This window comes from Bos indicus x Bos taurus, chromosome 29, assembly GCF_003369695.1.
Source record: "Bos indicus x Bos taurus breed Angus x Brahman F1 hybrid chromosome 29, Bos_hybrid_MaternalHap_v2.0, whole genome shotgun sequence".
Lineage (NCBI taxonomy): Eukaryota > Metazoa > Chordata > Mammalia > Artiodactyla > Bovidae > Bos > Bos indicus x Bos taurus.
The window spans coordinates 41,506,019-41,529,245 of record NC_040104.1 but is presented as its reverse complement, the minus strand read 5'-3'; the positions used below and the strand labels follow the sequence as shown (position 1 = coordinate 41,529,245).

Below are 23,227 nucleotides of genomic sequence, written 5' to 3'. Positions count from 1 at the left end.
TCCATATTCCAGGGCTCTGATTTTCCATCAAGATTGGTATATTAAGACTTACTTTGTCAGATAAGAAAAAGCGGTAATCTAAAATGCAAAGCCATATATATACACATTTGATTTCACTTACGCAGGAATAAATGTGACTTGGAATGCCAGGCTATTTTCTACACCCAGAAAGTAGTTTGGCTCTTTCACTAACTGTCAGAGGAAACCGTTCTATAGTCTACAAGGTAACCTGAAGTCCCAGACACCTCCAGAAAGCGCCCACAAGCTTGATCACTCCCTCCTCCTGTGCTCCGGCTTTGCACCCGTACTTCTGCTGCTGCATTATTATGCATTTATTTTTATGCCCAATTCCCCTGCTGGCCCAGAAGTTTCTGAAGGACAGCAGTTGTGATATTCATATTAAGTGTTTGCTATTATGAACACAGTGCAATGTTAGAAAAAGCAAGTCAAAGTTTGCCTTGTAGCAACGGTCAATTGTGATAAACTTATAGTTTCCCCATGGCCATTTTGTGAGTGTCTTTCAACTATTAAAGAACTGTCATCTTAAAAAAAAATAACTTTTTACAGATCCAGATGTTTAAAAAAATATTTCTAGCTACATAATGACTCTCACCTGGGTATCTTGAGATCCACAAGTCTGCAGTTGAATAGCTGATCAATAAGCACCAAATTTTCTTCTTCCAGCTCATGAATAGCATTTTCCAGTTCTTCCACTTCCTTCCTGTGATTTGCAATCTATTCTCAGGAAAAGGAGAATGGATGTTAGTTTTCCACAAGAAATTTAACTTTAAAAAATGTTGATGGAGAGGAAGATCTATCCTGTATTATTTATTACTGTGTTTGCTCTAAGAAGGAAGGGATGGGACGGACTTCATTCCAAGTCATTTTAGGCAGAACTTGGTTTCCTGGTTAGGCAGTTATTAGTGAATGGCAAGAATTTCCTTTCCTACTCTTCAGGAACATCACTGGATTTATGTGCGCTGGAGGCAGAGATAAATAAGAAAATAAGACTAATTTATCAGTCTTGCATTAGTACTTAAATGAGGCTCTATCAAAGGTTAATGATAAACAACAGAATGAAAATTAATAGCACTGGAAAGAAATATTATGGCATTTAAAAAAGAGAAGTACAAGCCCAGGAGTCCTTTATATCAACCTCTGTATGACAACTATATTCTCTCTGAATGTGCTGGAGTCATTCTGAGAAATATCAGATAGCTGAGATGTTAATCATTCACTCATGAAATTGTACTGTATACCTACAATGCATCAAAACTATAGTGCACTTTGGGAACAAAGGATCAACAAGACACAATAACCTTCAGGGGTCTCTTAGCTTAATGGGAAGGAGAGTGACAGCAAGAGAAGACAGCATGATGAAATCTAATAATGGAAGCCATCCAGGTGTGGTGGGAGGAGGACAAGTTTCACCCTATGTCTGCCAGGTGTCGGGGGGTGAAGGAGAATTAATGGAAGAGATGACCTCCATTCTGGATCTTGAAGGCAAAGAAGGGATTCTGTAGCCAGACAAGAGAGGATATATTCTAGGCAGAAGGAACCACACATATTAGGCACCATTATTTTGCTGTGGATAGAAACAAAATGGGTGTGGGGACAAGTAGGAGAGGAACTGCACAAATATGGGAGCCAAATAATGCGAAGAGGTCTGATTTTTATCTTGCAGGTTAGACAGTAGGTCCATTCACAGACATAGCAGGGTTAATTAACTTTAACTGCAGAAATGTGGCCAACTCAAACACGAACACAACTTGCTGGTTCTGTTGATAGAGTTCCCATCAATCTTTAAGAAATGTATTTTGATAATTTTTTGTCTAAAGAAGGCTTGATCATGGGGAGAATATATAGAAGAATGTTACTAGATAGAACCCCCAACTTACCTCTCTGCCCCCCAAAACTTCATGAGCTATGCAGGTGCTGGATTGAGTGGTGCTAATGGGTAGAAGTCAGGGTAATAGCAGAATTAAGAGTATAAAATATAAAGTGATCAGCTGGTAAGAATGATAGAAAGATAGCTGGGAAAGGTACTGTGTCTCTTGAGGGAACATGATGAAATAAGAAAGGCACAGGGGAGGGATATGCATTATCTCTTATTAGGAGTTGCCAAGAGTGTAACTGAGATGAATACTTAGAAAGAGATGACTAACACATTCTTGATTTGCAGTTGAAGTTACTGTATTTTGGAAGCATTCAGTATATTACCACATGCATATCTCTTTCACATAAGTCATTTATTAAATGCCTGAATTCTTACTAAGGGTAAATTCTTGCTTGAGGTAGACGGATACAAAATTCAATAAAGCATGGTTTCTTCCCTCAAAATAGGAAAGAAATCTACAAATCCAGTGAACAAATACATAAACAATTATAAAACAATACCAGTGTCATAGAAAAGGCTTAAAGTGAAAAGAACAGCATCCTGACCAATTTCACGAGACAATTTAAGTCCATAACTCTACATTACCAAGTTAGCGGTTGGTGTTTTAGGATCTCATATTTTATAAGATTATCAGCTTGATTACAAGCATGAATGCCTTAAGGAAAAATTTATAATTTTCAAATGTCAAAGGATGAGAAAGAAATTAGAGGTTGTAAAAGAAGGAATGAATAGAATAGGAAAAATTTGACCTCAGGGCTTGGCATAGCTGGGAGGCAGCATGCAGTTCTTGGTCTTCTGGCAAGCAGGGAATGAGGGCCCTTTGGGGGAGTTAAGTCCAATCTTTCAAGCTACAGATAACCTGTGACATCCCTTATGCCTTTAGAGTACTAAGTAAGGTTCTCAATTGTTGTCTCCCTCTCAATCTTCTGAAATGTTAGGGAAATGAAAACAAATTCCCTTTTTACAGCCATGTCAATACCTTTAGATTCTGCAGTAAGGGTCTTAACTGGTGGCTCAGATGGTAAAGAATCCACCTGCAAAGCAGGAGACCCAGGTTTCATCCCTGGGTTGGAAAGATTCTCTGGAGAAGGAAATGGCAACCCACTCCAGTACTCTTGCCTGCAGAATCCCATGGATGGAGGAGCCTGGTGGGCTACAGTCCATGGGGTGGCAAAGAGTAGGACACAACTGAACGACTAACACTATCACACTTTTTCTGGGGTAAGAAAGTATAAAGAAGGAAATGGAAGACCTCTTTTCCCTCCCAGCCCCTGCTTCTCCCCAGATACCCAAGAAATGTACTTAAGAAATCGGAAAGGAATAACTCAGGCACCTAGGATCCTGATTAAAATGTATGCTCTTAAAATTTTCCCCTGCAAGAACCAAGTTAGCTTTACGCCTCCTCACATTTGAAACTTCGATTGCTAACCTCTTTGAATCTGTCTAGTGTTTCCAGCTTTCCATTTGTTAAGTTAGTTCAAGTTATTTGGAAATTTGAATTTTCTTCATTTTTCTAATAAGCATGCTAAATAAACTCGGATAATAAAAGCCATTTAATGAGACCTAATATCCCTCCCAGAGATCTAAGCTTTTTGGTTATTGTTGAAGAATAACATGTTGAAATAATAATATATTTCAACAATAATATTGTTGAAAATGGAGAAATATTTGGGGGAGTTCCAGTGTTAAATATCCCTTGTTATTCATTCTTAACTTTCTTCAAAATAATTAGCATACATTGTTCTATTTCCAGGCAATTTTCAATTCCTGTGATAGTACTTATAATCAGAAATGGTTTTAATTAATTTTGTGAGTAAATTTAGTAACAGTATAATGAATATTTATTGAAATAAGGAGAAATTAAATATATTGAATTTCTTTAAAATGATTTTGTTCTTGATTAATGAGCTCTTTTTGCTCATGATTAAATTAAACTTGACATCTTTCTGTCTTTTATTTCCACTGAATTATGAAAATTAAAAAATAAAACAAAACAAAATGTAATTTGTGGCGTTAGTAGAAAGGACCAAGGCACCAGTCTTTCTTATCAGTCATATATAAATTTTTGTAGTCATTTTCTCTGAACCTAATGTCTATGGTATCTTAACAGAATTTAAGATCTGAATTGTTAAATTATTATTACTGGGATCATACTGTTATATTTAATAAAAGTATAAGAACTAAGTTCCTCTATAATATTCTTTAACTGTTGAGCTCACCTTGAGTTTGTTTAAATTAATACTTATTTTTTTAAAATTGAGGATTCATCTTGATTAGTTTTGGAAATAGTATGAATTCCTACTCACCATGACTTTATAAAGGCAACTTTAAGATAATTGTCAATATCACAGAAAGCATATTTATTTAAAATTTTTTTGTTTGTTAGACTCACCAACTCTATTCAGTCAAATTAGAGCAAGGAAAATAGAAATGAAGCTGATGGTGACAATTTTACCTTGGGTGTCTGAGCAGATGGTGAAAAAGGAAATGCAGGAAAAGACAATCTAAGAAGAAATTTAATAAATTTCAGGTGCGTTGAGTTTGAAGTACCTATGTGACATCCATGTGGAAATATTCGGTTATTGAATTGTATGAACTATTTGTATATTTTGGAAATTAAGTCCTTGATGTTTGTATCATTTGCAAATACTTTTCTCTCAGTCCATAGGTTGTTCTTTCATTTTGTTTGTGGTTTCCTTTACTGTGTGAAAGTTTTTAGGTTTGATTAGATCTCATTTGTTCATTTTTGCTTTAATTTTTATTGTCTTGGCAGACTGACCTAAGAAAATATTGCTATGATTTATGTCAGAGAACATTTCATCTGTGTTCTCTCCTAGGAGTTTTAGGGCATCATATTTAGTCTTACATTTAGCTATTTTGAGTTTAATTTTGTGTATGGTATGAGGGAGTGTTCTAACTTCATTGATTCACATGCAGCTGCCCAGCTTTTACAACACCGCTTGAAGAGACTCTCTTTTCCCCAATGTATATCTTGCCTTTGTTGAAGATTAATTGACCATAGGTATGCAGGTTTATTTCTGGGCTCTCTACTCTGCTGCATCAATTCACATGTCTGATTTTGCCCTAGCCATGCTATTTTGATTACTGTAGCTTTGTAGAATTCTCTGAAGTCTGGGAGGGTTATGCCTCCTGCTTTGCTCTTTTTCCTCAGGACTGTTTTGGCAAGTCTGGGTCTCTTATATAATTTTAGGATTATTTGTTCCAGTTTTGTGAAAAATGTCATGGGTAAGTTGATAGGGATGGCATTAAGTTTGTAGATTGCTTTGGGTACTATGGCCATTTTAACAATATTAATTCTTCTAATCCAAGAGCATATAGGACATCTTTCCATTTCTCTGAATCATCTTCAGTTTCCTTTATCAATGTTTTGTAGTTCTCAGCATGTCTTCCACCTCCTTTATGAAGTTTATTCCTATGAGCTATTTTAAAAATGTGATTCTAAAAGACATTGACTGTTTGCATTCCCTTTCTGATATTTCATTGCTAGTGTAAAGAAATACAACTTTGTTATAAAGAAATACAACATTGTTGTAAAGAAATACAACATTGTTAGTGTAAAGAAATCCCTGTGTGTTAATTCTTGTATCCCGCTACCTTGTTGAATTAGTCTATCAATTCTAGCAGTTTCTGTGTGTAGTCTTTAGGGTTTTCTATATACAGTGTCATGTCATCTGCATATAATGACAGTTTTACCTCTTCCATACCAGTTTGAATACCTGAAGAGACAATTTAAAACCGGAGAGAATGAGGTTAGAATGATCCTTCAGCCTTGCTTCCATCAGTTGGGAGCAAATAGGGTTCAGAGGAAGGCCGGGTCAGTTTTAGAATATCAAGAAGTTTTAGACACTTGAGTGTATTGTATGAAAATTGTGACACCAAAATTGACTTCTGGTTATTATTGAAAACATTTACGGTGTTCATTGAGTGACAGCTTGTAATAATATTAGGGCTCCACTTGAATTTCACTTTACCTCGGTGACTCACATATCCATGATTTCCCCATGACTTCAGCTCATAAATAAAAGTCATTTCCGGTTCAGAAAAATGAGAAAGAAGAAATTGTTTTCCTTTTTTAAAATTCCACTTACCTCTTTTTTGAGCCAGTCATTCTCCCAGATCTCTCGATAGCTGCCCTTGTCAATGAACCTTAGAGCATTCTAAAAAAAAAAAAGATTTTTTTCCCTGTATTAAAGAAGTGCTGCCACAAAGCATTTCACATTTTTTTTTAGCAATGATTATATGCAATCAACTTATCTGAACATTTAAAATCATGGTTTACAGTAACTTTGGAAATATGCCTAAAAACATTGGGTCCCATTGTTCTTTATTATCCTATTGTGCTATTTTTCCTGATTTAGATTGCCTAACACGACTGAGCGACTTCACTTTCACTTTCCACTTCCAGGCACTGAAGGAAATGGCAACCCACTCCAGTGTTCTTGCCTGGAGAATCCCAGGGACAGGGGAGCCTGGTGGGCTTCCGTCTATGGGGTTGCACAGAGTCGGACACTACTGAAGCAACTTAGTAGTAGTAGTAACATAGATGATTGAAAGAACTGGACGGACGGTGGTTGTCCAATCAATTTGGCCGCTAGTGTGACTAAATCTGACTGCCGTGATGAAATCAATCATGAAGTGACCTGCTTCACTGTTAAAATGTTTGAATTAATTTTATGTATTCATTTTGGCTGTGCCGGGTCTTCGTCGCTGCTGGGGCTCTCCTCTGGTTGTGGCCTGTAAGCTTCTCACTGTCGTGGCTTCTCTGGTCGTGGAGACAGGCTCCAGAACGTGCCGACTTCAGTAGCAGCAGCGCCGGGCTGTGGAGCACAGGCTCAGGCATAGTTGCTCCATCGCACATGGGATCTTCTCAGATCAAGGATCGAACCCACGTTTCCTGCATTGGCGGGTGGACTTTTCACCAACAGGGAAGCCCTGTTCCACCATTAAGATGGCTAAACTGCAGTGATCAAACTTTCTTCAAGTTTATGGTCACAGGCATAACTTAACATGTAGCAAGAGCAAAGATAGATGATATAACTGCCTTCTAAATCTGAAACATTTCTGCAGGTCAATAACAACAATTTACCTATTTATAAACCTAATAGCAAATAGTTGCAGGTTAGCAGGCAATAGCACCCCACTCCAGAACTCTTGCCTGGAGAGTCCCATGGACAGAGGAGCCTGGTGGGCTGCAGTCCATGGGGTTGCTGAAAGTCCGATACGACTGAGTGACTTGAGTGACTTCACTTTCACTTTTCACTTTCATGCATTGGAGAAGGAAATGGCAACCCACTCCAGTGTTCCGATCTAGAGAATCCCAGGGACAGGGGAGCCTGGTGGGCTGTCGTCTATGGAGTCACACAGAGTCAGACACGACTGAAGCAACTTAGCAGCAGTAGCAGCAGGCTGTAGCTAGGTCATCTCCTGGAGAAAACCATTTTAAATGAAGCAAACAGGGAAAGCCTTACTTTATCAGTAGGATCATAAGATGTAATTTCATTTCAGTTACTAAAATATTTACAGTTTCACCCAAAGGAATTTTATAGTGGACAACAGTTCACGTTTATATGTGAGGTACTTTTATATGGATGAAAGTGAAAGTGTTAGTTGCTCAGTCGTGTCTGACTCTTTGCGACCCCATGGACTATAGCCCACCAGGCTCCTCTGTCCATGGGATGCTCCAGGCAAGAATACTGGAATGGGTTGCCATTCCCTTCTCCAGGGGATCTTCCTGACCCAGGGATTGAACCCCAGTCTCTCCCACATTGCAGGCAGATTCTTTACCGTCTGAACCACCAGGATACCACACGACAAAGTAACTGAAGGATACAACCAAAAGAAGAGAAACTGAGAAAAATATTCTGCCTCATAAACATGGATTGAAAGAATTTAAAACTATCAGATCAGATCAGTCGCTCAGTCGTGTGTGACTCTTTGCCGCCCCATGAATCGCAGCATGCCAGGGCTCCCTGTCCATCACCAACTCCCGGAGTTCACTGAGACTCACGTCCATCGAGTCAGTGATGCCATCCAACCATCTCATCCTCTGTTGTCCCCTTCTCCTCCTGCCCCCAATCCCTCCCAGCATCAGAGTCTTTTCCAATGAGTCAACTCTTTGCATGAGGTGGCCAAAGTACTGGAGTTTCAGCTTTAGCATCATTCCTTCCAAAGAAATCCCAGGGCTGATCTCCTTCAGAATGGACTGGTTGGATCTCCTTGCAGTCCAAGGGACTCTCAAGAGTCTTCTCCAACACCACAGTTCAAAAGCATCAATTCTTCGGCACGCAGCCTTCTTCACAGTCCAACTCTCACATCCATACGTGACCACAGGAAAAACCATAGCCTTGACTAGATGAACCTTTGTTGGCAAACTATATTAAAGGTAAATTTTAGTATGTTTTTTGAGTAGGAAGATTTGCAATAAATTCCTTTTTTTAAATCATGTTAATCAAACAAGAGTGAACCTCCGTTTCCCAGGAACCATATAAAGGTTCAGCTCCAAATGGTAAGACTAAAGTTTATTTTAGACATAGAATTTTCTTTGAACAAAAGTAGGAAGTAGCTCATAAATGAATTTAGTTAGTTAATGACTTACTTCACTAACAATAGAGTAGTGTTTTCAGCTTTGACTACATATTAGAATCTCCTGGATATTTTGAAAAATTCAAAAGCCCAGGCAAAATCTCAGGCCAATTACAAGAGCATCTTTCTGGGTGGGACCCAGGACCCACATGGGTTAAACAAATTTTCCAAGTGACTCTAATAAGCAGCTGTGTGTTAATTGCTCAGTCATGTCCGACTCTTTTTGATCTCATGGACTGTAGCTTGCCAGGATTCCCCTTCCCTGGGATTCTCCAGGCAAGAACACTGGAGTGGGTTGCCATTTCCTTCTCCAATGCATGAAAGTGAAAAGTGAAAGTGAAGTCACTCAGTCGTGTCTGACTCCTAGCAACCCCATGGACTGCAGCCCTCCAGGCTCCTCCGTCCATGGGATTTTCCAGGCAAGAGTACTGGAGTGGGGTGCCGTTGCCTTCTCCAGGGCTACAGTCTATGGGGATGCAAAGAGTTGGACACGACTTAGTGAATACACCACCACCACCATCCACATAAGATGGCCAGAAAAAAAATGAGACAAATTCATTCACTTATGCGGGTGTTTGGCATTATGTGGAGAAAAGAAAATGTACAGTGTAATGATTAAGAGTAGTGATCTGAAAAAGACTTCTTAAATGTCAATTCCGCCACATGCTCTGGGCAAGTCACAAGGTTTCTCTGTGTCTCTGTCTTCTTATTAGCAAGTCTCCCCCTTATAGGATTGTTGAGAGATTTTAATGTAAAATACTAGGAACGGTATTGAGGGCAGTCTTCATAACATACTGAATGTACATCCTGAAAGGATATTTGATTGACATATGCATTTTTAACCATCTTAACTATGATCAGATCACTTATTGATTTCACCATTTAATCATATTCAGTCACAAAGGGGCTGAATTGCATGGGTAAGCAAAACCATTGATCAGTTCCCTCCACATCCTCTGTATTTGTGAAAATCAGTAAAAACTGTGCAATGGCATAGGAATACTGAAAGAACAGTTGAACAAAAAGGGAAGCAAGAAACAATAGCAACTGAAATTCAGTGAAGAACTCTAGAAAAGGCCAGATGCTTATCACTCCAAAGAAAGGATGTTCCGGATAGACAATCCCAGCTAGGATCTCACAGATTTAGGACACAGTCTGGAGCAAGATGATAATGAAAGTGAAAGGCGCTCAGTCGTGTCCGACTCTTTGCAACCCCATGCACTAATACAGTCCATGGAATTCTCCAGGCCAGAGTACTGGAGTGGGTATCCTTTCCCTTCTCCATGTGACCTTCCCAACCCAGGGATCAAACCCAGGTCTCCCGAATTGCAGGCGGATCCCTGGGTTGAAAAGATCCTCTGGAGAAGGGCATCCAGTACTCAAACTCCTGTCCATTGAGTCAGTGATATCATCCAGCCATCTCATCTTCTGTCGTCCCCATCTTCTCCTGCCCTCAATATTTCCCAGCATCAGGGTCTTTTCCAATGAGTCAGTTCTTCACATCAGGTGGCCGGCATATTGGAGTTTCAGCTTCAGCATCAGTCCTTCCAATGAATATTCAGGACTGATTTCCTTTAGGATGGACTGGTTGGATCTCCTTGCAGTCCAAGGGACTCTCAAGAATCTTCTCCAATACCACAGTTCAAAAGCATCAATTCTTCAGCACTCAGCTTTCTCTATAGTTCAACTCTCACATCCATACACGACTACTGGAAAAACCATAGCTTTGACTAGACGGACCTTTTTTGGCAAAGTAATGCCTCTGCTTTTTAATATGCTGTCTAGGTTGGTCATAACTTTTCTTCCAAGGAGCAAGAGTCTTTTAATATAATTTAAATTTATAACATAATAGTATACATCAACTATATTTCACTTAAAATTTTGAAGTTCTGTGTGAGAAGAATAAAAATCTACTATAAAAAGAAAAGAAAATTGACATATACCTCTGTGGCCCATTCCTTCTTTTGGTCCAGTTGCAACAAAGTTTCTCTGATTATTCTCTTTCTAGCATCTTCCAGGGTGATTTTATACTGTTCTTTAAACAGAAAATTAGAAAGCTTGAGATCCAAGGTAAAACTATTAAGTTGTAAAGTTTATCTTCCATGATCCCCACCTCTCCTTTCTTCATGTTTTTCCCCCCTGAATTTTCAAAGTATCGTCTTACTGAAGAATCTAAAACCTCTAATTAGCCAAAATGCTCCAATAATTTACTAATGCCTTAATGGGAATTCATTGGAGATGATATCTCTCATGAATGTCTGTATTTTTAAAGGATTTCCAATGCTTTAGTACCTCTGAAGCTGTCTACCCTTCATATGAGACAACTTCTGATTCCACAACATAAATATGAAGAGAGTTGATTATACACTCAAGTAGCATCCTGTACATCTAATGCCATCTAACTAAATTTCCAATATTCTTGGCACACGTTTCCTGGGACAGGAAAGACAGAATGAGGAGAGGAGAGGGAGGTGGAGAGGGGCTGGGAAAGTCAGCAGGCCTGATCTGAGTTGGGCTCAGAGCAAGAGGGGAGAACAGAGATGCAAAGAGCAGGATGCACTGTCCTCTGCAGATTTTCTTACATTATAAATGTCAGAACTGAGAGAGCAAAGGATCACAAAATTTTGGGTCTTGAAGGATGCTGAGAGATCATATAATCAACACTTTTGTTTAAGGAAAGCAAGATAAAATGACCTAAGGGCTGCTTTATGGAGTGGAGAGAAATGAATCTGGATAAATGAGTCTCGTTTGTTCATTCTTTTAGTCAACAAATCATCATCGAGTTCTTTTGCTGTGCATGACACTATTTAAGACACTGGGAATATTACCAAATGAGAGACAAAACTCCTGCCCTTATGACACATACACCCTAGTGGGGAAGCCAGGGAATAATATTTTAGGTGGTGAGGCATGTGATGAAGAAAAACAAAAATTCTCAGACTTCCCTGGTGATGCAGTAGATAAGAATCTGCCTGCCATTGTAGGGGACACTGGTTTGATCCCTGGTCTGAGAAGATTCCACATGCCGCGGAGCAGCTAAGCGTGTGTGCCACAACCACTGAGCCTGTGCTCTAGACTATGGGGACCACAGATACCAAGCCCACGTAGCCACCGCAATGAGAAGCCTGACCACTGTGACAAAGAGTAGCCCCAGCTTGCTGCAACTAGAGAATGCCTCGCAAAGCAAAGAAGACCCAGCACAGCCAAAAGTAAAAGGGAAAAACAATCGAAAAACTAAGATTTTCTATTTTAGATAGAGTGAGCAGAGAAAGCTTTTTTGAGGAGGTAATATCTGAGTAAGGACTGAATACAGTGATGTAGTTAGCCGTGTGCAACAGGAGGGCAGTGTACCCTCCAAATCAGAATCGTCGGAGTTGTGCTCTATGATGACATCAGTGTTACATGTCCCCATTAGATGTGTTTTATTTATAACAGTTGGAAGATAATTATTTGGAAGTCAGAGAGTATTGTCTCCTACAAATAATGTTGACAGTTATGGCTGTAGCCTTTCCCTCCTCCAGGGGATCTTCCCAACCCAGGGATCGAACCCAGGTCTCCTGAATTGCAGGCGGATTCTTTACCAGCTGAGCCACAAGGAAAGCCCTAGATTTCTAGGCTCGTCCACAGCGACTCATTTAACTTATTCTGTAATGAAACAATACTATTCTATTGAGACTGTTGTGGGACATAGCATCCATTTAGGACATTATTTCAAAGGGAAAAATTTCCCCACAGACCAAGTCAGCCAAAGCTGACTCTAAGAACTCTTGGGGGTCTTAGGCTACAGGGAAGAAGATGTGCAGGTCTGGTCTTTCAGTTGTTTGGAGGCAAACTAAGGCTCTGGAAATGGGCACGGGGAGTTAGGCTAGAGCCACTCAGCCCTCATTGTGTTTCATACTGGCATAACCGCTTCCTCTATTCAAGGAAAACTCTGAGAGCAGAGAGTAAAGACTTCTGTTCCATATCCTTCTATTATTGCAATCCTAGGTGACTGTAGCCATGAAATTAAAAGACGCTTGCTCCTTGGAAGAAAAGCTATGATCAACCTAGACTGCATATTAAAAAGCAGAGACATGACTTTGCTGACAAAGGCCCATCTAGTCAAAGCTATGGTTTTCCCAGTAGTCATGTATAGATGTGAGAGTTGGACCATAAAGAAAGCTAAATACCGAATTGATGCTTTTGAACTGTGGTGTTAGAGAAGACTCTTGAGAGTTCCTTGGATTTCAAGGAGATCCAACCAGTCCATTCTAAAGGAAATCAGTCCTGAATATTCACTGGAAGGACTGATGCTGAAGCTGAAACTCCAACACTTTGGCCACCTGATGTGAAGAGCTGATTTATTAGAAAAGATCCTGATGCCGGGAAAGATTGAAGGCAGGAGGAGAAAGACACGACAGAGGATGAGATGGTTAGATGGCATCACCGACTCAATGGACATGAGTTTGAGCAAGCTCAGGGAGTTGGTGATGGACAGGGAAGCCTGGCGTGCTGCAGTCCATGGGGCCACAAAGAGTTGAACACGACTGAGCTACTGAACTGAACTGATTAACCCTGCAATTGTGAATACTCCCAGAGAAACTGGGAATATGTAAAAGTCTCCTCCCCAGAAAAGTCTGGGACCCTGCAAATGGGAGATTACGACTTTGTGCTTTTAGACTCCTGGCTGCTCAGATGCCTGGTCCAATGTGGTCGCTTCTCAGAAGCTGAAGTTTGCCTTCCATTACTCGCCTTTCCTTGTCGTGTCTGGCTGTGCTTCAGCTCCACCCCACAAGCTTTGGGGAGTCGGTTGTTCGCTCTTGACCCACTTCCGGCGTCACACTCGTCACTGGGCTCATCCTCCTCTGTGCCGCTGGCTTCCTGTGACCCCTCTCTAGACAGGACTGAGCAGGGGTGGATGGTAACACTGGCCACACAGCCCTTCCTTCAGGCAGAGTGGGTGTTAGGTGAGTCACGGAGTGGGGAGGACTACTGGACGCTTATAGGCTTGGGTCTGACACACCTGGGTTCACCTCCCATTTCCACTACCTCATACGTCTGTGAGTCTAAAGCCGTGAACTCTTCCAGGCCTCTGTTCCCTCATCTTTACACTGGGCACAGTGGTATCTAACTCAAAGGGACTTGTGAGATGAGACAAGGTGTAGGAAAGCAGGTCCTGGGGCCGTGAGTTCTCGTGGAGGTCCCTGAGGTGATCAGATGAAGAAACTGGCATTCAAAGAGGTGGACTTGAACCCACGCCTTTTAACTCACTTAGTGCCCGGAGAGACTTTTAAGGATCCTTGTCCCACGCACCCGGTCAAGGATGAAAGGAAAAACTCTGTGACTCTAATATCTGCTGTTTTGTAATAACTCCATACTTTCTCTATTCCTGGGGCTCATCTAAAGGTTTAATAAAACCCCAAAATTTTTTAAATAAATTAAAGCATTTCTTAATTGTTTTAAAAAATTTTAAATTAAAACAATTTAAAAAGAAGTTTAAAAAAATCTAAAATTTCCTTTTACTGAGAGCAAGAGTCCTGTCCTGGATATGTCAGTGAGTGTGTTCTCTGCACCCAGTGTCCTGACATCTCCTTCAAACTGAAGTCCGGGGAGGCAGGCCCAGGTGCCCCCTCCCCAGGCCCCCAGGGCTCAGGGCAGCTGCTGAATCGGGATGCTGGATAGCCGACCAGAACTTGGTTTGTGCTGGGGTCAGCTGACCGCCCGCGAGGAGCCATGGGCGGAGGTCTTTGGTCATCCTTGACTAGGTAGTGATCACGATGATGCTCTTCAGAATTAGTCTGCGGGGAGCAAGGACGGAGTGGGGACAGGCCGAGAGAGCAGAGCAGAGGTGCCCTGAGGGGACAGTCACAGACCACGGCGAAAAGTACAGGCAGGAACCCCATCCCTGGAGCCAGCACTGATCTAAGGGCCGTCTGTCTCCATCCCCCGTCCTCCCGTCCTTCACAGAAAGTCCTTGCCCACCAAATGGGACCACGGGGCACCGACAAACCTTGTTTTTCTCTTCCCCCCATTTTTTGTGTGTGTTTGTTTTTGCTTTGGCCATACTGGGTCTTCATTGCAGCACGCAGGCTTTCTCTAGGTGTGGCACGTGGTACAGCATGTGGGACCTTAGTCCCCTGACTAGGGATCGAACCTGTGTCCTCCACACTGGAAGGCAAATCCTTAACCATGGGACCATCCAGGGACATTCCTTCTCTCTTCCCTTCAAAATTCATACTGTGAGGCTATTAGCCCTCTCTCAACAACATGCATGGCAATCCTATGACTTTTTCTGGTTCTTTTGTGATAACTGAAGATCTTCCAATCTGAAATTAAGATATCTAGTCTTTGTAATAATCAAAACTTTAAGCTTCATTCAAAGTTATGGCTATTCCCTTCCTAGCTTGAACCTACTACTGTTTCCTCTGCCTTGAGCTGGCATGCCTCCTTCCCCCTCAGGGCTGGAGGGGAGCCTTGGAAGGACAAGAAAGCCCTCACCTGACTGATCTCAAGCTTTGGCCTTGACTATCTCACTTGACTCACTATTCCACTTGACTATCTCAAGCTAAGGCCTCACTTTCTGGGTCCAGCTGGCATTTGAGATTGAGGCTCCTCTCTCGGGGGTGTTTGTGCAGGTTCCCCGGAGGACCACCTTCCCCATCGCTGGGTACATTTCACCGCATGCCCTTGTGCAGGGGATGTGCTGTCACTGGAGGTTGGCTGATGACTGCCCCTTTGGCCTCTGGTTCTGTCTCCTCCTCCCTCCCACATGTACAGGCGCCTATTTCTCTTTGGAGTGGGTTGACCCCTCTAGTCAACCCGCAGGTAAAATTTAACAGGACTGTGTACCAGCGTGCTCTCAGATAACAGGTCCACAGGAAACACCCCACTCTTTGCTACAACCTACTCCGAGAGTGCATGCTGCTATAGACTGAATGTCTGTGACCCCGCCCCCTTGCTCAAATCATTAGGTTGCAGCCTGAACCCCTGGTACTGGTATTTGGCAGGTCATTAGGTCAGGAGGCTAGAGCCCTCATGAGTGGGATTAGTGCCCTTATAACAGAGACCCCTTATAACAGAGAGCTCTCTTGCCCCTTCCACTCTGTCAGGTTACAGCAAAGAGACAGTGTCTCTGAACCAAGAAGCAAGCTCTCCCTAGGCACCCCATCTGTCAGTCCCTTGACCTTGAACTTCACAGCCTCCAGAGCTGTGAAAAACCAATTTGTGTTATATACAGGCCGCCTAGTCTATGGTATTTCACTATAGGGGCCCGAATAGACTGAGACAGGCCCAGCCCAGGGGGCAGCTACATGCCTCTTACACGCTCTGCTGTTAGAACAGTTACCTAGTCAGTCACTTATCCTGTAGATTTTACAGGGTGAGTCATAAACTAGATCTCAGTGTCCCCCCAACTGGGGGGATACATGTTGAACAGTCTGAAGAATTTCCTTAAAGACCTTCCATCTAGATTTGAGGGGAAGGAAGAATTACACTTTACCTGCCCTTTGGGGAATAGTGTACAACTTGCTGCACCCACGAGCTCTTTCCAAAAATTGTCCCCTAATTTTTAAGTTTTTTCATGGTCTCCTCAATGTCTTTTTATAAACTGGAATTCAGTGCTTGAAGGTATGAAACCTGTTTTCTGCCTCATCATACTGGCAGTCTGCATAGCAGATTCTTGCTTTATTTTGGAATAAGGTATCCATTATATAGGGGGCTTCCCAGGTGGCTCAGGGATTACAAAAATCCACCTGCCAAGCAGGAGGCATGGGTTCGATTCCTGGGTCAGGAAGATCCCTTGGAGAAGGAAATGGCAACTCACTCCAGTATTCTTGCCTGGATAATTCCATGGACAGAGGAGCCTGGCAGATAGTCCATGGAGTCACAAAAGAATTGGACACTACTTAGTGACTAACAACAACCACCACCCATTGTATAGACACCCAGGTTTAAACAGATTTTAGAAGTTTCATTTTAATATCCCATTTCACTTACAATAAAAACCCTTTCTTCTAAAGTACTTATTCCTTGCAATTAAAGCTGTCTAGCTAATTGGAGAAGGAAATGGCAACCCACTCCAGCACTCTTACCTGGAGAATCCCGGGGACGGAGGAGCCTGGTAGGCTGCTGTCTATGGGGTCACACAGAGTCAGACATGACTGAAGCGACTTAGCAGCAGCAGCAGCAGCAGCAGCTAACACAAACTCCATGGTCATGGGTGTGGGAGAAGAATTTCAGAGAAGTCATGGAAGAAGGGGGAAGGTGGGGAAAAAGGGGATGGTAGGAGTAAGATTTCAGACAAGTTGATTTAGGCATTCTGTTCATATTCATTGTGTCCAATGAGTGGCCCCCAAAGTGGTTTAATTGTCCCCAGGCAGAATTGCTGCTGCATGCTTGAAAGTGAAAGTGAAGTTGCTCAGTCATGCCTGACTCTTTTTGACCCCATGGACTGTAGCCTACCACGCTCCTCCGTCCCAGGGATTTTCCAGGCAAGAGTACTGGAGAAGTGCCTAAAACTAATGGCAAATAAGATAAGCCTATAACAGCCACTTTCTCATGATACCTAAAGTTGGCCATACACCAGGGTTCAACCAGCAGCATAAAAATTTTATTACCACCACCCCCAAGTTAGATACAACAGCATGAAAATTTTCAGCTCAAAGAAATCATCCAAATTTCTAATCAGGATAATGGATTAAGTTAATATGAGGAATGCTAGAAAATTATTAAATGAATGCTGGAAAACTATTAAAATTTTTAAAAATACACTTGAACAGTAACATTTTCTTTTGGCCATGCTGCATGTCTTATGGAATCTTAGTTCCCCAACTGGGGATTGAACCTGGGCCTATAGCAGTGAAAGCATCAAGTCTTAACCACTGGACTGGCAGGGACTTCCCTCTATGGCGTTGTTGTACAAATACATAGATCCATGGAACAGAATAGAAAATGTAGAAAGAGAGCCAAACACACATGGGAAATGAAAGTGTGATAAAGTCATCATTGTGGATCATAGGGTAAAAATGGCTCATTTAATAGATGATGTTGAGACAACTGGAAAGCCATCTGGCAAAAAAGAAAGTTGGTTTCCTACTTCACACACAAAAAATCAGAGATTTAAATATAAAGATGAAGATATAATAAATTCTAGAAGAAAATATTAGAGAACATATTTGTAATTTCAATAAAATCAAAGACTGATAAATTGGGTACTATAAAACTATAAATTTTCCTCATGCAAACACCACACAGACAGAAGACTGATAATGAAGGGGGAAATATTTGCACCTTAAATCACATTTAAAGAGCTAATTTCCTTGGAAAGTACAGAGTTCCACAACACAATGGAAAAATGAACAAAGGATGAGAACAGAAAGGAAATCCACATGGTTCTTGAGTTTATGAAAAGATATTCGCTGTTGCTTATAGGAAGAGAAATGGAAATTAAAGCTATAGTGAGTTACCACTGTCTGCCTATGAGACTGTCAAAGAACAGAAAGGCGGATCACATCCCTTGTTGTTGAAGCGGGAAAACAGACACCCTCACCACACCAGCAGGAATACACTTGGGACAGCATCTACAGAGGGCCATGCCTATCAAAATAAAAATGAATGGGCTGTTTGGGCCAGCCGTTTCCCTTTAGAGATACACATAAATGAAATTACATATATACAAGGATATTTGTCACAGTAAAATGAGATTGTGTAAGGACAGTCATGGCAGAATTCTTTGTAATAGTAAGACAGGAAATAACCTAAATGCTTATGAATAGGGGAGTAGTTAAAAAAATTATAGTACAGTAAAACAAAGGAGACATTGGGGGGATGAGGCAGTATTAACATGTACCGGTCTGTAAGGACGTCCATATTGTTCCTTGAATGAATAAGTGAAAAACTGCATCTGTAGCATGCTGTTTTGTAACATACATGTATATTCTGAGACATGAACAGGATCTTTCTGAAAGGTTACATAAGGAACTAACAATGGTGTTTCTATCTAGAAAGGGGATCTCAGTGGCTGGGGGAACAGACAAGCGCAGGAGGGTGTCTCTTCTTTTGGGGGAGAAGAACCTTTTGAAATATTTTAACTCCAACTGCAGACTGATTTAGGGCCAAATTTATACCACCGATGTGGTGCAGAGGCCCTGAATTGAGAAACACACTGGAAAATTGGTCCAGAAGCGGGGTGACCAGGCAGAGCCTCAGAGGGCATATTGGGATACCCACATAAACCCTCCTCCCACAGAACAAGCCTCCAGGACCCGCTGGGTTTAGAACTGCCATCCACCCACACTGCTCTTCGAGGCCAGATTTCTCCCGTTTGTCCTACCCTATGACCTCTGTGTCTCTGGGTCTCTGGTGTTCTTTGAAGGCACTCTGCTCAGCCTCAGGGACAGACAGGTGGCCTCCAGTAAGGTCTGTCCCCTGATGCCTTCCTGCTCCACCCTCTTCCTTTCCTGTCCCGTGTTTGTGCTCCGGTTTTCTCCCGACTACAACTTAGCATTTACTTGGCCATTTTTCTATAATGATTCTGGTTGTCCAGCCTGGGTAGGTTGCCCTAGCTGGCCTCAGGTGAATTTCTTCTCTAATACGACCCCTTTCCAGGACCCTCCTTCCGCGGTGGAATTGACCCAGAGCCAGGTATGAGAGCATGCAGACCCCACCCACTGAATGCAGCTTCTTTCTCAAAGTCAGTGGCAGGGTTTCTGCCCACACAACCATCCCTTCACTTCCCCTCCTCAGTTCAACAGGTAGTTCTGGGATAGTTTCTTTACTTCCTCCACTGTATCCTTACTCGTAGTGCTCATGCTGACAGCAGAGCGTGATGGATGATTCCAGAGCACCTCTTTCTTCCTTTCACTAAATGTCTGCCCCCTAAAGATTTTTTTTAAATTGAATCTGAATCAGTTTTCTTGCAACTGACCTGACATTTTCTCGGCATTCTCCTTAACTCTGTTGATGTCGTTCTGTAAGGAGGTAATGAGTTTACCATGCTGTTCACTCCCTACATTCTTGTATTCCTCCCAATATTCTTTCTCACTGAGTTTCTCAAGAAATAGCTTCTCAGCATTACTTATTTGGATGCGCATATCTGTTGAAAGAACATCAAGATTTGGGGTCATTTCTGTTGTTCTTGCAACCATCATTATGTGGCACTCTGATTTTGTGAAGTTAAAGTCTGATATGAAAATATCAACTCTTAAATACAACTTTATATCTACAATTTAGGGAAATCTAAACTATTCAAACTATTGTTTATCTATCCCTCATGATTCAAAATCTCAGTAAAAATAAACTTCCAATTTTAAAGTAGATGGTGTGGTTTGGGGCTGTGACCGAGAATGACAATATGCAATCAACCTATATGCCTAGGGACCCACAAGTTTAAATTATGCCTGTGATAGCTTGATAAGCATCCTGTTTTATACAATGTATTATTTCACATACACTTTTTATTGTAAATTGTCATTTTTCTGGTCATTATGTCTCTGGGCAAAGTAATTCCAACTTACATCCTTCTTCTGTCCTTGGTAACCTTTTTTTTGTTAAGTACATTGTTTGATTCCATCATTTACAGATCAACTCTTTGAGCTTTCCTTGTGTGAAATGACAGCATATGATAGTCATAATCACCGCTCTTCCCAGTCGCCACCGAGTTAAGACTTCAGAGTGAAAGCTAAGTTCCTCAGTTAAATGTGTACAAATTTGGAGCTGTCTCATCATATAAACTTCCAATTCGCCCCCAGTGTACTTAGGCTTCACGCTGAGTATCAGTCTTTAGGCTGAGTATCAAGCTGCTGAATATTCTGGAAAAGGAAGCATCACCAAAACCAGGTACAATGAACTTAATGGCTGTTTGACTCACTGCCCTGCCCCATCTTGTTTGAGAGCTCCTGAGGACAAGACATTTTATTCATCTCGGTCAACCCAGCACTTGGCAGAGAATCTGGCCATTAGTTGAGGCTCAATAAGTATTTACAAAATGAATAAAGCATTCTTTCAGGCCAGAGAGATGCTCTTCAGCTCAAACATCCAGAAGGACTCCAGACATGTCTTTGTCGAAGGCGTGATAATAATACATTTTTAATACATACTTAACATATTAGTATTCAAAATATAAGATTATACATTTTTTAATTCCCTTAACAAGTGGTTCTTGTTATTAAACAATTAAGAACACTAGGCGCCAGTGATCAGCTGTCCTCTGTGAGCAGACTGCCCGGACTCAGCCCTGCACCACATTCAGTCTTTGCGGGGAGGGTTGGTTGATGTCACTGAAGCTTTTGAAAGACAGATGGGGGCAGCAGCTGCTGTTCTGCTTTCTTAGCACCCCTCTCTCCCTTCTCGTCTAGTAACACATGTCTCCTATCCCTCGTCATGTAAATACACTGACTACAGACGTCCCTTTTCCTGGCCAGAGGGATTGGTCCAAGGCTGAGCGTGCACCCCAAGCTACGCCTCGGCTCAGAGTCCTTCCCTAGAGATGCTTTCACTGAAACTGGTAGAAAACATATCTTTTTTTGTCTCCACTCCACTTTGAGGTTATAAGGATGTACGTTCAGAGGTGTCTGTGGTCAGAGTTCTAGACTCACAGGGAGAACATTCTCAGGAAAAGGAGCCAGCTTTCCAGGGGAAGACAGAGAGAGAAGAGGGATGAGAGGGGCAGTGTGTGGAGGGAGAGGGTGGGCTAGAAAGAGGGGGTGATGGGGGGGAGGAGCAAGAGAGGGAGACAAATAAAAGGAAGCTGAGCTCTGACAGCAAGTGAGGCTCTGGAGTCAGCTCAGTAGCGCCCTGCCTTTTCTGTCTGGTTACTTGAAGAGATTAACATCTTCTTTATGCTTGGACTAGTCTGGGTTGGATTTTTATCCTTGCAACTGAAAGCATCCCAGGTAAACGTTGGAAGAGGGGAGTTTCGTCAGCACTTCTCAAACTTGACTATGCACAGAAACCCCCTGTGACCTTGTCCAAATGTAGACTCTGACTCAGCAGGTCCAGATGGCTCAGAGGCTCTGCACTGTCCCAGGCTGCTGGCGGAGCTGCAGCCGCTGTTCCATGAACTCAACTGAGTTGCAGGTGACTGCCTGGTGCCGACCGTGACAGCCTCAGAGACCCCTTGTAGACACATCTGTTCCCTCCCTTTCCCTCTCTTCATCAGCATCCATGGGCTTCTTTCTCCCTTGGACCACCGCACATGCCCAGCCCTCCAATTCTTAGTCACCCAGCATGTCCCCAGTCTTGGGTGCCACACACCCCAGCCCCAGCCCAGACCGCAGACAGGCACACCTCCACTAACCGGACCATTCCCTGCAAAGGCAGCTTAGTGAGCATGTCTGAGCATCGGCTGAGGTCTCACACCCGTCTCTAGAGAGTTTGTAAAGCATCCCTTGCAGGATTCTCCCGGAGACGGGCCCGGCCAGGAAACGCATCCACCACCTCGTGCCGTCACGTCACTGCTATCACTACAGGGGCTCAGCCAGAGCAGGCTTATGGAACAGTGGTGGATAGCCCCTAAAAATGAAGCCTGCTGACTGACCAGGGGCCTTGGTAACTATTTCACCCAAAACGACAACTCTCTACGAATGGAGGGCCTCTCCCGGCCAAGTGCTTGAGTAAGTGGGCTCTCTAGAGAGCTTGGGGAAATCCAGGAACATCTACCCCTCGTTTTTGCCTCTCAGGTTCTCACACTGCTTTCTGGTACCACTCCAGTCTCTCCCCTGTTTTCCAGGTTCCTGGCAGGGATGGTATTTATAGAGGTTCTGGCAAAAAAAAAAAATCTAGAAATCTGAGCAGCAAGCTCAAGATGAAGGAATAGGAATTTTTTTTCAGTGCTTGTGTCAACACTGAGGGTCCAGCTCTCAGGACCCTGGTACCTCCTGAGCCCCTGGCAAGACTATGTCCTGCGTCTTTCACCTTCTGTACCAGCATCATTTCTATCCACGTCCTGTAAACGTCCCCTTTTCCAAATCCAATCCCTCTTTCCCCATCTAAATAGGGGGTTTAGCTTCCTTAGAGATACTGGGGCTGGGGAGGAAGCTTTATACTCCCCTTACATTCCCAAGTCTGAACGGAGGCTGAAGCCATTGAAGACACCAAACAAGACAATTTCCCCGCAAAAGAGCAGATCACCGCTGCCTGGAGTTCGGGGTGGCGCCTCACAGGATGCGGGCTGGTGTTAAAGGCCAGAGGGCTTTGGTCTGTGTTTCTGACCACTGCTCTTCCTCCTCCTCACTTGGCTTCATTATCTCCACCCACTTTGCTATTTCCTTCTCTCACCCACTTACCTACATTTGTGGGTTTGTGGTTGTGGCAGTAATGATGCCCTTTGAAGTATGTCCACGGCATTTTGAACATATTAGGAGACAAAAGCATTGATACATTCAAGAAATAACTTGATATGGCTTTATGATAATTTTCTAAGTTCCTAAATCACCTTTCAAGTTTTGTTCCTGGTCTCTTTCAAACTTCCATTTTTCCTTCATTGCGTTTTCAACCTCCTCTCTTGTTACAACTACGGATCCCTCTGACTTCTCTTCACTGAGTTCCTTCAGTAGGTTCCGTATGTGCCAAATTTGTTCATCCTTTAAGCGTTTATTCTGTCGTGAATATCAAAGAGTTGTTAATTACCTCTGCTGAAGTATCTCCATTGTTTTCCCTCAAAACAGAATCTCATGCTGAGGCTTGCAAAATAAGAAATAGTTAATGAAATAATTTATTCAATAGTATCTCCAAAGAGCATGTGGAAGATGG

General features: G+C 42.4%; 1 protein-coding gene across 1 annotated transcript in view; it reads right to left on the bottom strand.

Annotated features, from left to right (window-relative positions):
• The window catches only part of CCDC83 (coiled-coil domain containing 83), a 52,442-nt gene that overhangs the window by 8,880 nt on the left and 20,335 nt on the right, over positions 1–23,227 (bottom strand). The window contains exons 5-9 of the mRNA XM_027532507.1: positions 22,911–23,073; positions 19,404–19,571; positions 10,444–10,535; positions 6,007–6,075; positions 614–735 (exon numbers count right to left, since the gene is read on the bottom strand). Of these exons, the coding sequence (XP_027388308.1) occupies positions 614–735; positions 6,007–6,075; positions 10,444–10,535; positions 19,404–19,571; positions 22,911–23,073 (614 nt within the window). The remainder of the gene's footprint in view (positions 1–613; positions 736–6,006; positions 6,076–10,443; positions 10,536–19,403; positions 19,572–22,910; positions 23,074–23,227) is intronic.